This window comes from Haemaphysalis longicornis, unplaced genomic scaffold, assembly GCF_048455015.1.
Source record: "Haemaphysalis longicornis isolate Haplotype H1 unplaced genomic scaffold, Haemaphysalis longicornis Haplotype H1 scaffold_8, whole genome shotgun sequence".
Taxonomy (NCBI): domain Eukaryota; kingdom Metazoa; phylum Arthropoda; class Arachnida; order Ixodida; family Ixodidae; genus Haemaphysalis; species Haemaphysalis longicornis.
This window is the reverse complement of record NW_027526445.1, coordinates 97179500-97202480: the sequence shown is the minus strand read 5'-3', so window position 1 is coordinate 97202480 and position 22981 is coordinate 97179500. Positions and strand designations below refer to the sequence as shown.

The window sequence follows — 22981 nt, the reverse complement described above, 5'->3', positions numbered from 1 at the left end:
CACACACGCACAACTCTTCATTCCGATTCTCGCGTACAGTGAGGGTCAAGAAGAATGGCATTGTATTTCGTTGAAGAAAGGGATCATGACCCCGCTCTTCAAGAGACGCCAGCATATCGCCCAACTACACAACCGACTCAACCATCAGTCACTCACAAAGGGGGGATCATTCTTCCGCTCCCCCTCCGCTCGTCACTCACTAAAACGCGGGTCAAGATGAAGATGTTGCCGATTAACTGTGGCATACATTCCTACAGTTTATATTTCCTTTGAACCGGACATACCCCGCACGCTGTGATAAAAAGTTTCACAGTTGGTCTTGGCATCCATGGTGTTATCATCACCGTCTGTGTTTCTTGCCTATTGCTATACGGCGACCTAAACCACTTCCATGCTTGCGTGCGGGAAAAGGAAAGGTACGGGCCCAAGTAGGCAAGGTCACAAAGCCCAATGGTAAAGTTAGTGGTTGGCTCGTAGCATAGCCGATCTCCATCTCCAGCCTAAAGGTCGATACCCTTAAAATGTGGATACCCTTGGACTTTAAAAAACAAGCCTTACGATCAGCACGAGTCCTCTGAACTAAATCCCGGACCAGTTGGTTCAAATTTTCCCAACTGCTGTGCCTCGTTATCGGCTTCCCTTGCTAATTCCATCAAACAGGTTGATCATCCAGGCACATTCTCAGAATGAAGGGTTGTTACTCAGTGCTGCTAGTTAGGATTGCATACGATCGCGCTTGTCCCGAGGCGCCAGCCGAAAAAGAGGTTGGTGGTTCCGGCCATGGTTCCGGCTGTGGCTTTTGCAAAAGTGGCTAAATGTGCCCTAGTAGTGTCAGCCTTTTTAAACAGTGTGAACACAGCTTCGTTACTGAAGCTTAAAGGCATCAGTTAACAACTCCTCATGTTTCCTGCGATCGTTCTCCTAGGACGTGTTTCCTGCTGTGAGTCTACCAGACGCTACAATATTCTCTATAAACAATACATTTCGGGGTCGATGTTGAAACCAGCACCGCATTGTCGATCGTACGCCTTGCCCTGAACGCAGTCTCCGACAGGACCCGCCTTCCTCGGGGATCATTGCACTTACTGTCCGCGTCCTGGATGGAGCCCGTGAATCCGGTGATCGTGGATGATGCTGGACAGGGCGGGCTCGGCGGCCCCGCACATTCCGACTGCACGTAGTGTTTACTGCAGGAAAATAAGAGAACATTGTATAATAAGCAACCCTAAAGTGAACAATAACGCTTCTTTAATGCGCTATCCTGGCAAAGACGAAGACTGCCAATGATGCGTCATGTGTAGTCGCCATGACGGGAGGGCTTTAGGTAAACAATTTTTACCCCCTCCATTTATTGCACGAAAAGAGCGCAATGCAATTGTATACTGGCTGGCTTCACGGCGCCATAGATACACCAGTCGGTGCAACGTACGGAAACGCGTCGTCTTTTCACTAGGTATAAAAGATCGGCGCGTTGTTAATATCACCGGGTCGCCGATAGTAATGTTAGAGAAATTAGATTGGACGAAGGCCACGTTTTTGGAGCAGGGGACGACAATTAGACATGCGGCGCCATCCATACCGATGAAAGCGGTGGCCGGCTTAAAAGGCTGCTGCGTGCTTCATAACGCAATCGTCTCGCTGCTGCCACTGAGCTTTAAAGTTCATCAGCAGGCGTGTCAAATTAGATGCGTCGCTTATCTTGCTTCCTTCCAAAAAAAAGACCAGGCTACGTACACATCCTGAAAAGAGTTTCTCTCCATAACCAGGTTAAACAATACTCAAAATAGTGAATGTTTGAAACATGCCTGTTTTCACACAAGCTCGCTCATACGAATCATCACACCATCATCAACAACAACAGCCTACTAAGGTTCACTGCAGGAGCAAATCCTCTCCCATTGACCTCCAACCTCTCCTGTTATACGCTGTTCAGATCCATTCTTTGCCCCTCATTTTCTTACTTCATCCTTCCATCGTGTTATTGGCCTTCTCCTTCTAGACCCATCTCGTGGTATTCACCCTTTTACTGTAATTGTACACAGCTTGTCGGTTCGCCTCAGTACATGGCCAGCCTAAGCCTATTTCTTTTTCTTTACTTGCACTGTGACATCCTCTACTCGAGTTTGTTCCCTGATCCAGGAAGCTCGTTTTCTGTGCTTAAGTGTTACTCCAATCATTATTCGTTCCATGGCCGGCTGAGCCGAACTAAGTTTGTTTTCCAGTTGTTTACTAAGGCGCAACGTTTCCCATCCGTATATCACCGGCAGTATAAATTGGTTTTGTACAAGGATCCACTTCTTGAAGAAATCACCAAAAAACTCAGCGCTAGGCTAAGCGACGCGCTTCAGGTTTCCTTCAATTCGAAAGATCTACACAGACGACATAGAATCTTGGGATATTTATAGCACAAATCCGTGGTAGTCCCAACAGGAGAATTATATCTCAGCTGCCTATGCTCACCTGTGGGGTTCGTGTATCCTTTTGTTTCGATCCCATCCCTTTCTCGTAGTACGTGTCTACTTTATGGGGCCAAGTAAAGTGCAACAATCATACCTCACTGAGCCCATCGTTAAAAGTGACAGACAAAATCGGAAGCAACCCACACTGTGAAGGTGGATGACCTGCGAGGCTGCAGCACATCACACAGGGTGAGACAAGGTTACAAGTATTCATTTTTCATAAACTGGTGATGGTTGGGACAAAAGCTTTGTGACTATTGTGATGTGCACTTATTCGCTCCGTCACAACCTCAGACAGATAATTGGACAAAGGTAAATCTAGACCATTACCATTGGAGAGTAGTTGAGCGAATGGATTGGTCTGTAAACTCGCAAAACAAATCTAGCACAAAATGTTCGAACCATTTCTTCAATTGGGTGCATTTTAGTTTTCAGCCGTGATCACAGCGGTACTGTCGTTATGGGTAATCTATGCGAAGTGAGTCGTCTTGAAGTTCTTGATATAACACCTAGTTTGGCTTGCTCATAATATTCACGGTGGACATCACAATTCTATACTTCGCTTGGACGACATGGGCATCCCCACAGTCCGTGTCGTAGTCCTCATGCACGACAAGGGTGCATGGGTGTTTTGGGGAAGATTAAGTCTCTACATGTTAAGTACGATATTCTATTGCCACGAACTATGACAGTACTATAGTATAAACTATTCCAACATAACAAGGTGCGCCACTTCGTGTCTGCTTTCGAGACATTGATAATACGATTTCAGATAGATGTTCCGAGGACGTTAACGCTATACATGACCTGTGTGCACTGGGCGGTTGATGCAGATTGTTATATCGTTGTTCAAACACCTCAAACTTCCCAACACGAACGGAATGAACCACTTCACGCCAGTCTTGCAGACATGCCAATTGCAGCCCCAGCAATTATCACAGGGGTGTGTGGCGCATGGGGCTCGAACGTACTTACGCTTTTCACACAATAAACCCGTCTATAATATTGCCATCTTTCTTCCCTTGGTCGCTTTTCATAGACAAGCTGCTCTTCGGGAGTCCTTACTATGCACGGTCTTCTTATAGTGTCACTACAGTACAAACGGAAAGGCCCTGCTGCTCTTGGGTGCTATACCAGAGAACAATGGCATTCCTACCATGCTGAATTGAGCCATCAGTAGTTGTAGGCCAATTATTTACGAGCGTTTCTTGTGTACGTGGGTATGCGTTAGAAGCGGGTTTTTATTCGCAGATACAAAGAATCCAAGTAAGACTATAAGCCTCAACGCGGAAACCGTGGCATAGACTCGCCCCTTACCACATAGTATGAGACCGCCAGAAAAAAATACGGAACTACCTAGGATAAACCGCACGACGATTGAGAAGTTGGGAACAATTCTGCCTACGAAAGACCCGCAAGTTAAGCAGGAGATGATTGAGAGTTCGTGATCGGGCCCAAGATTGAACGGACTCATGAAAAATGGTAACCGACCACTTATTTCATGTCCGAATGAGAAATGTTTTCACCTTCAGGAACGTAGCCTATTTATCTTCTCTGCTTAAAGTGGATTGCTCGGGAACAACCATATTAAATACCCGCCAGCTGGCACCGCCTCTCAGGGTTTCCTTAATATTCCAGGTCTACTGCTCCTCCGTACCCTTTTACAAGAACATAAAGCAAGATCCCAGATGTGCGGGGTCATCTTACCCACAAAGCAAACACACACATTATTCCATAGCGCATTTCTCGCAGCAGACGGGAGCAACTGTACAAAACACACCTTGTCCTCCTAGAGGTTCATGATCGTGTTCCGCAGCGGCCAGGTGACACGTATCACGAGGAGAGGGTGCATCATGAGGGCAGCGCCACAAGGGTGCACAGCAGGTTCGATGACATGTCATTCTACTTCATTTTCTGCTTATCCGCTACTGCCTTGATCTTAGTGACGGTGATTGGAGCGTCGTAATGAACGCACGTATCCCTCCTAGCCGAAGACACTTATCATCATCATTTCATGCTGCTTTTCACGAGCTGCCGCATGCTCTCGTAGCTGCGTCGGCTCGCTCCACTTCTTCTTCTTGTTTCCATTAAAGCGTCATCGTATCACGACGTGTCGCTCCCCTTCCTGAGCACCGCGCCGCAGCTGGAGGACCCAGAGGTCCAACACATGTCTTGGAGCAAGGGTAACATGGTATTTTTTCATAGGAACAGTTAATACCGCTATAGGATTCCTGTGCTCTTCTGTTACACCTTCTACAGATTGCCATAATTTTTGGGCTCTGAGGTGTCGCTTGAATGAGGATCTAAGAGCGGTTCCTACACTAAGGCGAGGTAAGATTTCCAGGTCTGCAAATCTGGTGATACGGTTCTCATTTACTTAAAATTGGAGTGACTTGACAGCGAAAAGCGACAAATCACTGGAAATAAAACCTCTTTTCTTCCTGTTGTATTTATTCATGGATTGATTTGATTTGATTTATTTCGTCAAAATAATAATCAATTCATTACCTCATATAAATATTATTAATTAATTTGGCACACATCAATAAAGAGGGCCATGTGTTTCCTTTATAACTTACACCGCGATTTCATCTGCTCTTTGCTTTCTGTTTGTGCGACAACTACTAACTTGCCGTTTTGGGCAGTAAGTACTGTTACTAGCAGTGCGTTACCCGTAACTAAGTACTTTTAGGGGCGAAGCTCCTAAAGCCGTGGGTATGTCCATCCCTTGTGTCTCGTGGTACGTGACCGCCTAGTTCGATGACTCACTCGCAGGTGGCGCTACGTGACCGCCTAGTTCGATGACTCACTCGCAGGGGGCGCTACGTGACCGCCTAGTTCTATGACTCACTTGCAGGTGGCGCTGGTGTGAGTGACGTCATGATGACGTCACTCGCACGTGACTGACACTATAAAAGGCAATCGCTGTTGACGCGCTTCCTCTTTCGCAACGAGTCACCGGATGGAGGAGGTGGTTGTTGACAAGGCTGCGGAGCGGCGGGCGCGCAGGGCGGCGGCAGCGCGCGCTCGCCGACAGGATCCCGCCGTGCGCGAAAGAGAGGCCGAAGCATCTCGTCTAGAAAGTCGCGCTTAAACCGCGCGTCGGCAGCTTCGGGCTGAGCTCGCTTGATGCGTTTTGCAGCCGCCTCGCGAGCTCTCACTGCATCGGGGTTTGCCTGCCGATACGAGCGCTTGCTTGCAGCCTCACGAACCCTACAACAACAACAACAAACGAACAAGAACAAAATAAAAGAACAAAATAAAAGTTGATTTGTACAATGTGCGCACAGTCTTACGTCTTTCTTAATGATGTAATGGGCGAACTTTCACGGGAGAGTTACGGTTACCGATGATCTCCCCCTCTCGTGCTTCGCCCCACTTATCATCATTTATTCCGTGGATATGGCGTGATTTTTTTTCAGTAACATCTAACGGTAACTAGTTGCTTTTGAGTTGGAGAGACTTCTAACTGCAACTGCTACTTTTGCACAGTAACTGCAACAGGAAATACCATTACAGTTACTTTCTTTTTATTAACAATATCCAACAGCAACACTCGTGAACGGCCGACACACCGATCGCGCTTTCCACTTTTTCGGACTTTCTCCTTTGGCATGTCCTGACCACCTTTCACCCGTCCACAATGTGGCTCCCCTCGACGTTTAGCAAAGGAGGTGGCCAAGAGCATTATCTTCCTCCATAAGGCCGAGGTCGGAGGTCGGTCATTCAGGTGATTTTCCATACTTTTTCTTCGTGTTCAGTATAGCTAAAACAAGAAAAAAACTGTCAATTAGACCTCCGACGAGGAGGAGGCTGGCCTAACTTTGTGAAGAAAGACCACCGCAGAGGGGCCGACCGAGAACGAGGCAACCATAATGGCAGCAGGGGTGCATCAACAAAAATGGTGATGCAACCGAATGAGGAGTACACAACTATGATTGGTGTAAAGTTTCTGTGTGCCCCCTTTTAGGTTCCGTTCGTCTAGGGTTTTACCAGTTGGAGTATTGCCACCCGCCTACCTTCGTACGTTTATAATAAACTCTATCACTTGGTTTTCGATTTGGTTTTATACAGTAACAAAAATTGATTGATTGATTGTGGGGTTTAACGCGCCGACGCAACGCAGGCGATGAGACGCGCCGTAGTGGAGGGCTCCGGATTAATTTTGACCACCTGGGGATCTTTAACGTGCGCCGAAATCTCGTACACACGGGAGTTTTCGCTTTTCGCCTCCATTATAAAAGCAGCCGCCGCGGCAGGGAATCGAACCCGCGACCTCGTGCTCAGCAGCGCAACGCCTTAGCCACTCAGCCACCGCGGCGGGTCAGTAACAGAAATTAACGACGTTGCTTAGTCACGGAAACGGTAACAAGTTATTTTGGAAACACTGTAACTGTAAGAGAACTACTTTTTTGGCTTTGGTAACTATAACTGTAACACTGTGGCATTGTACCGGTAACGTGCCCATGACTGCTCACTTGTGAGCAGTCACAAAGGAATAAAGTTATAAACGCATAAATGGCACATTATGCTTTTCCTCTACCCGTTTTCTCATTGGTATTAGAAGTGTTATATGCGCGGCGTGTAAGATCCCGCCAAAAGCTACCTCATAGATGTGAAAGGAAAGTACATTCGCAATTCCTAAGCCAACCGTAAGAAACTCTAAAGAACGTTAAATATGTCGCGTAATTACTTTATGAGGTCAAGGTCTCGAGTACATAGCTCATGTTTGGAGTCCTTGAGCCGGTTTACGCGCATCTTTTTTTTATAAGACATCGTTTCAAGTCTTCTTTGCCCTACGTTGTCTCCCCCGCCGATTCGCTGGCGTCGGCGGTGACTACACACGCGCTAGTTTGTTGGGTGCCATTAAGCGCATTGCTCGCATGTTTATCCTGCATAACGAGATATGCATAAACACGCAAGGCAAGCAAACATCGGAGTTTTCAAGACTAAGATGGCGTCCAACAAAATTGCAAACTTTCGTGACGTCAATGTGTTCCCTCTTGGGTAATCAAGACCGGCGCTTGACATTTTGTCTTCTCCTGACCTGTAAACAACTCCAAGGACACTTAAGCCCTCATTGCTTGAGAATGAGAAAGCGTTAGTGCTCGTTCAAACACCGCAGAGTGTCCAATTAAACTCTGTATGGCACGCGTTCCGTGCCACGAAGAGCACCCTGGCTCTCCGGTATCTGCTCCGCTGCTGGGCGAGTGTAGCAGTAGGGGCCCCAACAGCTGCCTAAGCTGCTCCGGCAATAAAATCGATTAAAAACTCAGCCTGTTACTGGCTTAGGTTAAAGGTGCTCTTGCACACTAACTAGCGGGCACTCCATCCCGGTTACTGGTCTCCGTCGTTTAGGCGTCATTTTACGGTGAGCCCATACTGTGGAGAATATTCACTGGAAACATAGGCAGAACCTTTGTCGAACAAGTTGATTGACTGATTGACTGATTGATTGATTCATTCATTCATTGAATCAATCAATCAATTTAACGATTGATTGATTGATTGATTGGATTGATTGATTGATTGATTGATTGATTGAATTGATTGATTGATTGATTGATTGGATTGATTGATTGATTGATTGATTGATTGATTGATTGATTGATTGATTGATTGATTGATTGTTTGATTGATTGATTGATTGATTGTTTGATTGATTGATTGATTGATTGATTGATTGATTGATTGATTGATTGATTGATTGATTGATTGATTGATTGATTGATTGATTGATTGATTGATTGGATTGATTGATTGGATTGATTGGTTGGATTGATTGTATTGATTGATTGGATTGATTGGATTGATTGGATTGATTGATTGATTGAGGTGATGGGTGTTTTGAAGCTGCACTTGAGCTCTCTAGTAGAGGGCTCCGGATTAATTTTGACCACCTGGGGATCTTAAACATGAGCCCAAACTCGGCGCACCGCGGCCGTTTTCGCTTTCTCCCCCCATCAGAAAAGCGGACAGCGCGGCCGGGAATCGAACCCGAGTCCTTGAGCTCTGCAGCACAATGCCTTAGCCATTGAGCCACCGCGGCGGGTAGTCGAACAAGTCGCAGTTGCCTACTGACTTGCAAGCAGTGGTAACCTGGTAGGTGGCTGCGCCCTCTATGGAGAAACTTTGATCTATTCAGAGGTTCTTGTACGACCCCCAACCCTCTGCTTTTCATTTATTTGTCGTTTCAATTCTGTAAAACTACACATATGGGACAGAACATGCCAGCATGTTTAATATTTCTCAACTGCCGCTACACGACAAAGATTGCTAGCTTACGCTGCCCTTTACAGTGAAGAGCGGCTTCGTGACTCGCCGCATTTTCTTCTCCTAAGCTACTCCGCAGCGCTACTGCATCCCTTCTCGGAGCGAAGTTATCAGGCTTACGTTACGTCACTGTACGGTATAACCACATTCCTTGAACTATTCGCACAATATTTTGCCCGCGGCCAGCGTCAATTCGCAAGGAATTTTCTCCAAGTCTAGCGTCGGTTCCAGTTATGGAAAATGTCAAGCCCGGATGGTTTCGTAAAGGTATGGGAAGTGAGGGTCTCACCACGATGACGCAATAACGGGAACTTTCTCCCCTTTTTCTGCGTCCAAATTCCCCGACTCATAACAAGGCTGCGGCTGGTTTCACCGTCCTCGACCGAGCAAAAACGCGAGGTATCGTACGAGAACACTTTATAGTCCCCGTACTCAAAGCGACGGAGTCAGCGACGGCTCCCACGTGTCGCAACATCCTTACGCAAGAGGCTCCGAACGGCCGAGTTAGTTTCGGTTTGTATGAACTTACTTTTCCAGCCTTGTCGATTTCGTAAATACGTGCTCACTTCTCGGCCTACTGAAAAATTTGACACAAGCCATCCACGACATTCGTCGCGTGGCACAATCGACATCCTTTCCAGATGCCATTCATCGCTTGGCAAGAATCACTCTTCTGTACATACGCATTCAGTGGGGTGCACCGTTCAGCTGTACCTGACACTTTGGGGCCGAATCACCTGGTCGCCCGTCTACTGTCATGCCACCACTACTAGGTACCTTTCCGCGAAGATGCTTCCAGGCACCTGGAGCGACAAAAGAAAAATCTAAGATGCACCGTGCGAGCCCTCACACCCCCGTGTGGTTCAAAAATACCTGCGGACTTAACTCGCCGACAGGAGGTTGCCCTGCGGAGAATACGCGTTGGGGCGGCCTCTTGGCCATCGCAATACCGCAGCCCATACGGATCCACCTGCCCATTCTACGACTCAGCCGTGGAGGATGTCAATGTGCAGCTCCTGCTGAGGACCTGCCCGGGACTGCATCAAGTTCGCCTGCGGCAACTTCTTGCAATTGGCCTCCATTCTGGCCGTCCTTCTGACCCACAACATTCGATGCATGGACCGTTTAATCGAGAACTCTTGAACTTCATTCACGAAACTAACCTGTTCCTGCTTATGCGAATGCATTCACCTAATATGCCACGGGGCAAACTTTCGAAATTAGAACAAAGAAAAACAAGCGATGAGTCGACACCTGCAGCCGCGGACATACGTGCTCACTGACGAGCGTAGCGGTATTTCTTGGGCAGCTCAAACGCGAAAATTTTGGTCAGTCTATCTGTCTGGCTGCTTGTCCCGCAATTTGAACGCATACACAAAGTTTAATAAATTCTTGAACAAGACGTTTATATAGGCAAAACGTTTAGTGAAATAAGTATAAAAATATTCCCAGATTTGTCAACAGTAGTGAGCAAAAAGATAATATGAGGCATATTCAAGAAAGAATATCAATGCAAAACTGGTGTTTGTAGTGTTCTTCTAATTACAAGTAGATGTGTGCTTGATTTTTGCGAGAGTCAATTTTTCTAAGAAGCGTTGAAAACAATGTCTTAACCACACAATACAAACAAGGCTGGCACCCGAGCCTCGCGCTAGTGGCTAAAGCGCTACGTTCCAATATTTCCAACAGATGGCGCGCCCACATTGCTAAAATGGAACTCCGCGAACCTCCAAAGGGTGGACCGAGACAGAAGGCGAACAGCGAGAGAGGTGGACGAGACAGAAGGGCAGCTAGGTACGTTGCAGCGGCGGCAGATAGACTATGCTCGAGCGGGGACATTTGCAGCGATGCAAGCAGATGCGCGATCTTTTTTTTTTTTTTGCTATCCTGTTGCAAACTGTAATATAAAACAGCCCGACGTAAAACTACACAAAGGGTATGTTCGCCTCGTGTGCGACCCTATTCTCTCCGTTCTCACTCATCCATCGCGCACACCCACAAACGACCTTCAACTGAGGTACAACTCTCTGAACGCAACCTTTGCAACCTTTGTGCTTGATCCATTACTGCAGAAGAAAAACGACAGCCATTCGAATAACGGAAGGTGAGCAAGGAGCAAAACTGCGGTGACACCGAGTATTAAACGAAGCCACGAAGTCATTTTCTACCCGGAAGCAGCTTATCACCCACGAAGTGAAACACCCTCTGTTCTAAGCAATGGATAGCCCCGAACTGCAGCATTCTTCCTACAATACATAAAATTTACCTTCTCGAGCAATCAATCAGTCAATGAATAAATCATTTATAAGCGTGCCAGGAGCAGACGGGGGCCCTTGTGGGGGTGAAAGGCAACAGTAAACGGCACATACACAAGACACGAAGTACATTTCGCACAAAATAGTGTACGGGGAAAGAAATGGTGACAGGAAACAAAACTGCCATTTTCTCCTAAATAGATACGCACGCACGCACACACGCACACACACACACACACACACACACACACACACACACACACAACACACACACGAAATGCCTATCATGTTTGCCACATCTTATTCGAGTAATAAGCACAAACAGAACCTCTGACAACACACTACACACACAAGGATTCCCTACAGATAGCTATATCTGTCCAAAGTAAAAATTTGTATCTCAGCGCAGGGCAAGTACCCAATTGTGCTACACAAATATAGTACTTCAACGTTTTGCATAAGCAGAATGACCTCACTGGCTTACTTGTGAAACCAGGAGTGCCAACAGAACATATATACCCACAAATGACAGGTCACAATAAAAAAAAGCATGTGTCAATTGTGTTAAAAAGTAGACTTAAACAGAATGCTTCCACAATTCGCGCTTTGCATTATTGCTAAATCTAACCAAATGAAACGCCAATAGTGTACAAATATAATTCTCAGCCGTGCGAACCGAAAACGTGGTATCGCAATCGCCAATTGTTTTAATGGGCGCAGACAGTATGAGGGGGGAAATGTGATAAAGAGAGTGAACGTTTATTAGAGAAAACGTTATTCTTTCTTTTCTTGTACCGTATCTTGCCTTCAAATGAAACAAGATATACGGCTTTGAGATATAAGAAGAGATATAATGAAGAGATATAATGAGCTTTGAGATATAATGAAGAGATATACGGCTTTGCGGTAAACGTCCCTTGTATTTGAAGCACGAAGCTCTCTAACGCGAGGCGTAAACGAGTGTCCCGGTGTTTTTTTTTTAGTACGAGTTACGAAGCACTCCAGCGAGAGGAGTAAACGCGCGTCCCGGTGTTTTTTTAATACGCGTCATGTTCTAGCGCGAGGCGTCAACGAGTTTCCCGGTGTTTTAGCACCATGGCTACATGCGATGACGATTACGGCGACGAGGACAGGAGACACCAACAGCCCCAGCCCTAAGGGGCTTGGCCCCTAATTTGCGCATGTGTCAGGCTTGATTGAGCATGACGCTTCTACTTTGGGAGGCCCGAAAACTTACAATAAATGCGGCAACACAATAGGCCGTATAGAAATGCTAGACCAGGGCAGGTTGAGTAGACTGGCTAGTTCGTTTGCTTCGATCCTCGCGCGTATAAGGCCTCCGTCCTGAGAGTGGAGGTGAGAAGGTACCATAGCTGGCAAGTCGGCTGAGCCCACCTCGACCTGTCTTGCGCGCACTTCTTTCACGGTTGTCCCGGCCCCGCTGCCCCCCAACCGCGTGTCATGCGCCCCCGTCAGTGAGCAGAACACTCTCGGGGCGAAAGGTAACAGTAGGGTTCACAGAAGGGGGCGTATTTAGATCCGTACAGCCGGCCGCCGCAATACGACCAGAAAGTAAAGCCACCCCCTGCCTGCGGGTCGAATGGGCTCTTCCAACGGCTTTTCGACTGAATCATCCTGCTTACGGCTCGGTGGGTTGAGTGGGAAGCATCTGTTTATTTTGTTTACCTGTTTACTAGGAAAGCCCTGCTTCGTTGAGTAAGCTCGTGTGTATAGGGCTAGTTTGGGACGTCCGCTTTGGTATTTACCCAATTTTCTACGTGTAAGCTTAACATATAAGTGGCATAAACACTAATGTAAACTTTAAAATAAAGTTTATCGAGGATGGCGCATTTATGTAGAAATTAAAAATGAACAAGCTCCCTTCTCCCTTAACAAATCAACTAATACTATTTCAGAATGGTGCTCAGACTGACAAATGGTAATCAATGTAAAAGCAGCACGCACGACAATAACGAGACAAAAAGGGACCTGCAAACTTCTCCTACACCATAAATGGCGAAGCTTTAACCAAAGTACAGAAAAATAAATATCTATGCTTAACATTAACATCAGACATTGGATGGGACGAGCAGATAGATCGGATTACTTCTTCTGCTATGCGAAAAATTGTTTTTTCGACGCAGATAGCTTCCACTGGCACCCTTTTCAACAAACCTCCTAGCACACAAAACATTTACTAGGCTGTCCTCGAATACGGAAATAATGTATTGTTTCCTCGTACCCAGAATAACATTAAGAAAATTGAAACAGTACAAAGGAAGGCCATACGATTCAATCATAACAAATTTAAGCGTGAACACTCTCCCGCTAACCCTCAAGCTATTTCTGGAATTCTTACGCTAGAAGCACGAGCGAAACAGGCACGCTTAAAATTTCGCCATCAACTCTTGCATAATTATACAAAATTTACGTTTCAAAATACATGTCTTACTCATAAACACCATCTACCAGGCACAAACACGCAAGCAGCTTAGTGGAGTATAAATGTAGTAACGATACCTTTAAATACTATTTTTTTTCTTTTGCCATCCATCAAATGGAATATGCTATACCCTCTCACCACTAAAGCTAAGTCACTACCTGCTTTCGAAACAAAAGTTGAAGAAACCTCATAGGATGTTTAACCCTTTAAGTCACCGTGTCTCCATACGGAGACGCGACGTACGTCGTCGCTTTCCTCGTGAAAACGAAAAGAGTTCATGCTGCAGAGCGGTGCGGGTGATGTTCGAAACCTACGGAAGTGAAAGGTAGCACCATGTGATGTGGAATGGCGGAACCGCACTCATAAACCTCGTTTTAAAATGGACGCCACCAAGTTTTGTGGGAGCTCCGGTGTGTTGCCGTCCTAAGTTCTCGTTTACTGCGGCGTAAACCATTTATAGAGGCTGAAAACAACTCTTTCATGTGCAGAACTTATTCTTTCACCTCCTTGCTTGTAAACTGCCTCAGGGTATTTATTATTTTTTATAGGGAAAAGCAGGATTCAGTAATAGAGTCTCTGTATGAGGACGCGACGCCATTTGCGTAATAAGTATTCTAGAGAGACTGAACTTTTTTTTCTTACCTCTAGACACTTGACACTGCTAAACCTCCAAGTATGGAATTTTTTTGCAGTGAATATATTAATTCGTGACTAAAATGTTTATATTGCCAATGCTATAATGGGACCATGTAAACCATCATGTGCGTGCACTTTCTCTACGAAGTTATTTATGCAGTCTAGAATATTTAAATTTTCATTCTATTTTTTCGGGAAAATTAGCATTGACTAATACGAGGTCTATACATTGTGTAGTGCAAATTGCTATTGTTGAAAGTGCAAGCTTCTGTTACTCCATTTTTTACTTGTTGCTTGATAGCTGACGTGATGAGCGTTCGTTGTATCTGTACATTGGCCCCAACTGTTGTGGAGCGAGTAGAGACTGCCAGAATTGTAAAATAAATAAATAAAAAATAAATACAAGAACAAATAAATAAAAAAATAAATAATTTAATTAATTTTTAATATTGTCCCTTTCAACAGGCCGACAGCAACAATACATGGGTGATTTCTGCGTCCAAATCCCCTGACTCATAACAAGGCTGCGCCTGGTTTCACCGTCCTCTACAGTAGGAAAAACGCGAGGTATCATGCGATAAAACTTTATAGTCCCCGTCCTCAAAGCGAGGGAGTGAGCGACTGCTTCCACGTGTCACAACCAACATCATTACGCAATAGGCTCCAAACGGCCGAGTGAGTTTCGATTCGTATAAACTTTCTTTTCCCGCCCCGTCAATTTCGTAAATGCGCAGTCAATTCTCGCACTACTACAAGATTCAATGCAAGACATCCAGACATTCGTCGCGTGGCACAATCGACATCCTTCCCAGATGCCACCCATCGCTTGGCAAGAATCACTCTTCTGTAGATACGCATCCAGTGGGGGGCACCGTTCAGCTGTACCTGACACTTTGGGGCCGAATCAGCTAGCCGCCCGTGTACTGTCATGCCACCACTACTACGTTTCCGCTAAGATGCTTCTAGGCACCTGGAACGACAAAAGGAAAATCTCAGATGCAACGTGCAAGCCCTCATGCACCCGTGTGGTTGAAACCTCCATGGTGACTTAACTCGCCGAAAGGAGGTTGCGCTGCGCAGAATACGCGCTGGGGACTGCCTCTTGGCCATTGCAATACCGCAGCCCATACGGATCCACCTGCCCATTCTGTGACTCCGCCGTAGAGGATGCCAATGTGCAGCTCCTGCTGTGGACCTGCCCGGGACTGCATCAAGTTCGCCTGCGGCACCTTCGTGCAATCGGCCTCCATTTTGGCCGTCCTTCTGACCCACAACATTTGATGCACGGACCGTTTCATCGAGAACTCTTGAACTTCATTCACGAAACTAACCTATTCGTGTTTCTGTGAATGCATTCTCCTAATATGCCACAGGGCAAACTTTCCAGATAAGAACAAAGAAAAACAAGCGATGAGTCGAGACCTGCAGCAGCGGACAGGCGTGCTCAATGACGAGCGTAGCGGTATTTTTTGGGCAGCTCAAACGCGAAAATTTTCGTCTGTCAGTCTGTCTGTCTGCATGCCTGATCTAAATTTGACCAAATACAAAAGTTAAAGAAAATTTTGAACAAGACGTTTAAATAGGCAAAACGTTTAGTTTAATAAATCTAAAAATATTCCCAGATTTGTCAACAGTACTCAGCAAAAAGATAATACTAGGCATATTCAAGTTACAATCTCAATACAACACTGGTGTTTGCAGTGTTCTTCTAATTAAAAGTTGATGTGGGCTTGATTTTTTCGAGAGTGATTTTAAAAAAAAAAAAAAGCGCTGAAAACAAAGTTTGAACTGCACAATACAAAGAAGGCTCGCGCACGAGCCTCGCGCTCGTGGCTCGAGCGCTAAGTTCCAACAGTTCCTACAGATGGCGCGCCCACATTGCCAAAATGGAACTCCGCAGACCTCCAAAGGGTGGACCGAGACTGAAGGAGAACAGCGAAAGAGGTGGGCGGATGAGACAGGAGACGCAGCTAGGTACTGTACATGGCAGCGGCGGCAGAAGACTATTCTCGTTCGACGCCATTTCAGCGATGCGAGCAGATGCGCGATTTTTTTTGTTTGTTTGTTTGCTATCCTGTTTTAAACTGCAATAAAAAACAGCCCGACGTAAAACTACACAAAGAGTACGTTCGCCCCATGTGCGTCCCCTATTCTCTCCTGTCTCACCCATGCATCGCGCACACCCACAAACGACCTTCAACTGAGGTACAACTCTCTGAACGCAACCTTTGCAACCTTTGTGCTTGATCCATTACTACTGCAGAAAAAAAAACGACAGCCATTCGAATAACTGAAGGTGAGCAGGGAGCAAAGCTGCGGTGACACCGAGTATTAAACGAAGCCACGAAGTCATTTTTTACGCGGAAGCAGCTTATCACCCACGGAGTGAAACACCCTCTGTTCTAAGCAATGGATAGCCCCAAACTGCAGCATTCTTCCTACAATACATAAAATTAACCTTCTCGAGCAATCAATCAGTGAATGAATAAATCATTTATAAGCGTGCCAGGAGCAGACGGGGGCCCTTGTGGGGGTGAAAGGCAACAGGAAAAGGCACATACACAAGACACGAAGTACATTTCGCACAAAATAGTGTACGGGGATTGAAATGGTGACAGGAAACAAAACTGCCATTTTCTCCTAAACAGACACGCGCGCATGCACGCACTCACGCACACACACACACACACACACACACACACACACACACACACACACACACAAGAAATGCCTATCAGTGAGCCACATTTTACTCAAGTAATAAGCACAAATAAAACCTCTGGACAACGAGCTTATATACACACACAAGGATTCCCGTACAGATAGCTATATCTGTCCAAAGTAAAAATGTGTATCTCAGCGCAGGGCAAGTACCCAATTGGGCTACACAAATATAGTACTTCAACGTTTTGCATAAGCAGAATGATCTCTCTGGCTTACTTGTGAAACCAGGAGTGCCAACAGAACATATATACCCACAAATGACAGGTCACAATAAAAAAAAAAGCATGAGTCAATCGTGTTAAAAAGTAGACTTAAACAGAATGCTTCCACAATTCGCGCTTTGCATGATTCCTAGAACTAACCAAATGAAACGCCAGTAGTGTACAAATATAATTCTGAGCCGTGCGAACCGAAAACGTGGTATCGCAATCGCCAATTGTTTTAATGGGCGCAGACAGTATGAGGGGGGGGGGGGAATGTGATAAAGAGAGTAAACGTTTATTAGAGAAAACGTTTTTCTTTCTTTTCTTGTACCGTATCTTGCCTTCAAATGAAACAACCGGATGTAGTCTATTTGCCAATTTTCCTCTAAAATAACGCTTAATATATTTTAGAATCAATTTGAAAGCAACAAAACCTTTTTAAATATCCGAGATTTTTGGAGAAATTTTGCATTGTTTTTAATATGCTTCATGTTCTAGCGCGAGGAATCAACGAGTTTCCGGGTGTTTTAGCACCGTGACTACATCAGATGACGATTATCACGACGAGGACAGGAGACACCAACAGCCCCAGCCACTAAGGGGCTTCGCCCCTGATTTGCGCATGCGTCAGGCTCGAGCATGACGCTTCTATTTTGGGAGGCCCGAAAACTTGCAATGAATGCGGCGACACAATAGGCCCGTATACAAGTGCTCGACCAGGGCAGGTTGAGTTGACTGGCTAGTTCGTTTGCTTCGATCCTCACGCGTTATAAGGCCTCCGTCCTGAGAGTCGAGGTGAGAGGGTACCATAGCTTGCAAGTCGGCTGAGCTCAGCTCCACCAGTCTTCCCCGCACCCCTGTCACGGCTGTCCCGGGCCCGCTGACCCCCCATCCCCGGGTCCTGCGCCGCCGTCAGTGAGCGGAACACTCGCGGGGCGAATGGAAACAGTAAGGTTCACAGGAGGGGGCGTATTCAGATCCCTACAGCCGGCCGGCTCAGTAGCACCAGGAGGTAAAGCCACCCCCTGCTTGCGGGTCGAATGGACTCTTCCAACGGCTTTTCGACTGAATCATCCTGCTTACGGCTCGGTGGGTTGAGTGAGAGGCAGCTGTTTATTTTGTTTACCTGTTTACTAGGAAAACCCTGCTTTGTTGAGTACGTTCGTGTGTATAGGGCTAGTTTGGAGTGTCCGCTTTGGTATTTACCCAAATTTCTACGTGTAAGCTTAACATATAAGTGGCATAAACACTAAAGTAAACTTTAAAATACAGTTTATTGAGGATGGCTCATTTATGTAGAAATAAAAATGAACAAGGTCCCTATTTCCTTAACAAATCAACTAATACTATTTCAGAATGGTGCTCAGACTGACAAATGGTAATCAATGTAAAAGCAGCACGCACTACAATATCGAGAAAAAAAGGGACCTGCAAACTTCTCCTACACCATAAATGGCGCAGCTTCAACCGAAGTACGGAAAAATAAATATCTAGGCTTAACATTAACATCAGACCTTAGGTGAGACGAGCAGATAGATTTGATTACTTCTTCTGCTACGCGAAAAATTGTTTTTTCGACGCAGATAGCTTCAACTGGCACCCTTTTCAACAAACCTCCTAGCACACAAACATTTACTAGGCTGTCCTCGAATATGGAAATAATGTATTGTTTCTTCATACCCAGAATAACATTACGAAAATCTAAACAGCACGAAGGAAGGCCATACGATTCATTCCAAACAAATTTAAGCGTGAGCACTCTCCCACTAACCGTCAAGCTATTTCTGGAGTTCTTACGCTAGAAGCATGAGCGAAACAGGCACGCTTAAAATTTTGTCATCAACTCCTGCATAATTATGAGAAAATTTACATTTCAAAATACATGTTTTAGTCATAAACACCCTCTACCAGGCACAAACACACAAGCAGCTTAGTAGAGTATAAATGTAGTAACGATACCTTTAGATACTTTTTTTTTCCGGTTGCATCGATCAATGGATAATGCTATACCCGCTCACCACTAAAGATAAGTCACTATCTGCTTTCGAAACAAAAGTTGAAGAAATTTCATAGGATGTTTAGATTGTCAATGCTATTATGAGGCCATGTAAACCATCATGTGCATGCGTTTTGTCTACGAAGTTGTTTATGCAGTGTAGAATGTTTAAATTTTCATCCTAATTTTCGTGAAAATTAGCATTGACTAGTACGAAGTCTGTACATTGTGTAGTGCAAATTGCTGTTGTGCGAAGTGCATAGCTTCTGTTACTCCTTTTTTTTACTTGTTGCTTGATAGCTGACGTGATGAGCGCTCGTCGTATCTGTACATTGGGCCCAACAGTTGGGGTGCCAGTAGAGACTGCCAGAATTGTAACATACATAAATAAAAATAAATACATAAACAAATAAATAAATGAATTAATTATTTATAATTTTTAATATTGTTGTCCCTTTCAACAGGCCGACAGCAACAATACATGGGTTATTTCCGCTTGGCATTTACAGGTAATAACTGAAAATAGTTGCGCCAAGTCGTCACTGGGTTAAGAAAAGTTGCTTGGTTACAATATCTTGCACACCTCCGTCTTACGACGACCATGGTTGAACGCGAAGCTGTCTCGTGATCTATTCTTTCGTTGGCCAGTCCCACACTGCGAGTACGTGCTACTGCGGAGGTACGCACCACTTTTCTAGAATACCCACAGCGACTCTCGGGTGTGCACTTCGTAGGCCTAACCTTTGGGGTTTAGGATGTACGCTGCGAATAGGTACCTGTTACCCGGCATTCCGTGAGCAATTTTTTGAGTGGGTGCCGGTTTGAGGTGTCCAAACCGAAGATGTGATGATAGGCCTAACGTACTAAACCTCAAAATTGGAAGTTAGGTCTAACGACTTGTGGCTAACAACGTTAGGACACGCTGAACACCTACAGTCTTCTCTTCCCGGATTCCTTGGTTGTCGTCCGAGTGTTCCAAACCGCTTCGACAACGTCAAAATGGAGCAATCAGATAGACGCCGTCTAAATAACGCGAGGGACCCAGGTTCGAATCCGGGTACGAGAAGCGTTGTTTTTTTCCTTTCACTTCCCCCCTAGAATCATTCATCATTATCGATAGGCAAAGTTGGCTTTCCTGCAAGGCGTATTGGCGTGCAACGGTATCGCTGAGGGCACTAAAGCTTCGCTTTAATTCGATTGTAAACAAGGCTAACAAGATGTTCGTCAATCAGGCTCATGAGAAGGCAATTGTTTTCGGAGTAGACGTCATGCTGCCAAAACCTGTGTAGCAAGAACGTGAGTAATGTACTTGCGAACAACAAAACTTCGACGAGCCAACACTCATGCAGCCGAAGTTCATTGGATGCATGAAAAAACACTACTCTACCGCTAGCCATTAAGAAGGACTATCAAAGTATGGTAATGCATTGTGGCTGCCGAAAGGATACATTGTGACATTGCTTCTGTAACATATGAGTATTGTTTACTGCGATGGCAAATATGCCGCCTGCCATCATCAATGCTGTTATAGGGAAATCTTGGTCTACATTTCGCGCTACCCATACGTGCGTGTTCGGTGCGCAAAACATGAAAGATTTATTGCAAATGCAAATCTTCTTATGCACGTGTGTAAAACATTAGGCGCATGCCAGTCGATAAATGAGAGTAAGGCACCACCTCCCGTAACCTAACCAAACGGAAACACCGAGCAGCCAATCAAGTGAGTACTGCCTAGCTTCATATTGCATTGGAAAAAAAACACCGCGCATTCCATTTGGTTGTTTTTTTTTCCCTCGATCGAAAATGAGTATGCGCACTCAAGGTTTTCAGCAGCGTCTAGCAGTAGCAGCCATAACTCACCCAGCTCCTTCCATATGTTAAGAAAACAAACTAAAACGGGATCGTCTTTCGTCGTTTTGCGTTTTCTTTCATAGCCTAGTTTGCCGCTTTGGGTCATCGATCTTTTTTTGAACGCGCCGCCGCCGCTGCCGTGGACTGAAGACTCTGTTCTGGGTCATCAATCACCGGCGCGCAAGTAATATTGAGTTGGCCGGAAATGAATCGCTGGGGTTCTAAAAAACAAGCAAAACTCGCTCGCGGAAGTAAACACGTCCCTCCGCGTACGGGGGGGGCAACATGGGCGCAGCCGTGGCATCGAGTTCCGTCGCAGCGTTTTCTTCCGCGTTGCCCCAACCTCCGTTGTTGGTTCACCTATATCCGACCGAGCGAGATGCTTTTCAAAGACTCTTGGTTCGTTATTTAGGGATGGAGGCCGCCAGTCTGCACAGGGAAAAACAGCAATCTAACAGACAACCCTCCCGCATTACAGACAGCATTTCTTGCTTGCAGTCGTGCTCTTCGCGCATGGTAAATTCGAAGCGCAAGCTGTACAAAACGGGCATGTTTCTTAAACGTGGCCGCGGGCACACATTTAAGGCTTTTGTTCATAGATTGCTCGTTATTTCTCTATCCTTCGTAGCATGGCATTATGATCGGCTGGGGAAACCTAAACTATAGGCCTAAAACATTAGATAGAGTTGAGTAATGTGGACTTCAGGTCCTGTTGGCTCAAGATTGGTTAAAAAACAGCGGTAAAACGCTACACGTAGAGAAGAAACAAGGCACCAGGCTTCTGCTCTTTGTGTGGGGTTTTCAGGGGTGAAGCTTCTTAGGGGCTGGGGCTGTTGGCGTCTCCTGCAGAGTGTCGTCGTCGTCGTCGTCGCCGTAATCGTCGTTCTTCTCATATAGCCATGGTACTAAAACACCGGGAAACTAGCTTCCGCCTCGCGCTAGAACGTAACGCGTACTAAAAGAACACCGGGACACTGGTTGACGCCTCGCGCTGGAGCACTTCGTAACGCGTGATTAAACAACACCACGGCACTTGTTTACGCCTGGCACTAGAGCGCTTCGTGCTTCATGTACGCGAGACTTTTACAGCAAAGCTGTATACCTCTACCCCCCAACGGTTTCAGCTCCGTTGGCAAAAACGCCAAGGCGCCAAACTTCACTTATACACTGCGTGCCTCACCCCTACCCAGGTTTCACCTTAGTAAAGGTGGCCCGGGATTTTTTTTTCCTATCCTCTATAGCGTGGCATTAGGATCGGCCGAGGAAACCTAAACTATAGGCCTCGAACATTCGAAACAATTGAGTAACGTGGAAGTCTGGGCATGTTGATTCAAGATTGCTCTAAAAAAACAGGGATAAAACGCTACACAAACAGAAGAAACAAAGCCCAATGTTTCTTCTCTCTGAGTAGCGTTTTTCCCTGGTTTATTTAAGCAGTCGAAACAAACACCACGTTCCATACAGCAGACGACGCACGATTATATTGAAGAGCCCTGATTCGCGAGCCTGTGAACGAAGACCGTCTGCTACGGATCGTTGTGCCCTGTAGACGTCATTTGTTACTCGACCGGGCGATACTTAAGGACAAAAGTTCCCCGAGAACGCGCGCAAAAAAAGCACGAACGGCAAAAACAGAGTGAGAGAAGCTGAAAATGAGTAGCGCGAGTTAAGTAAACGATTTAAAAAACAATCGGGGGAAACGATTTTTGGGGGAAAGACGTAGCCAACTGCCGGTGGCTGCGTGCTCGGAGGGTTCTGCGACGCCTCGTGGGGGGCAGGTTCATTACGGCCCCGCCATGCCTCCTGGCCCGTAATCGCTCTCGGGGCAGGCGAGCGTTACGCTAATTACCGCCACGTGCGTCCGCCGAAAGCCGCTTCAAAGTCACCGGCGCGTCATTGATTATCCGACCCTTCCCTCCGTGGAGACCTTTCCCCAATTCGCACGTACTTTTTTGTTTGACTGCCTCATTCTCTTTGTCTCTCTATGCGTATATTATACACCGGCGGCCGGTAAACTGATACGGCCGCTTTCGTCTGCTACCTGCCCTACATAATAAGTTTGGCGTGCAGACGAGGGTTATTTTAACGTCGTATATACGCCATGGTGCGTGCGCGATATCGTCTGTTGCAATATGCATGCT

The 22981-nt window shown here is 46.0% G+C and overlaps 1 protein-coding gene across 1 annotated transcript in view; it reads right to left on the bottom strand.

The window, feature by feature from the left end:
- Window positions 1–22981, bottom strand: part of LOC144148187 (uncharacterized) — a 107874-nt gene that overhangs the window by 14887 nt on the left and 70006 nt on the right. The window contains exon 6 of the mRNA XM_077679773.1: window positions 1087–1187. Coding sequence (XP_077535899.1) covers window positions 1087–1187 — 101 coding nt within the window. The remainder of the gene's footprint in view (window positions 1–1086; window positions 1188–22981) is intronic.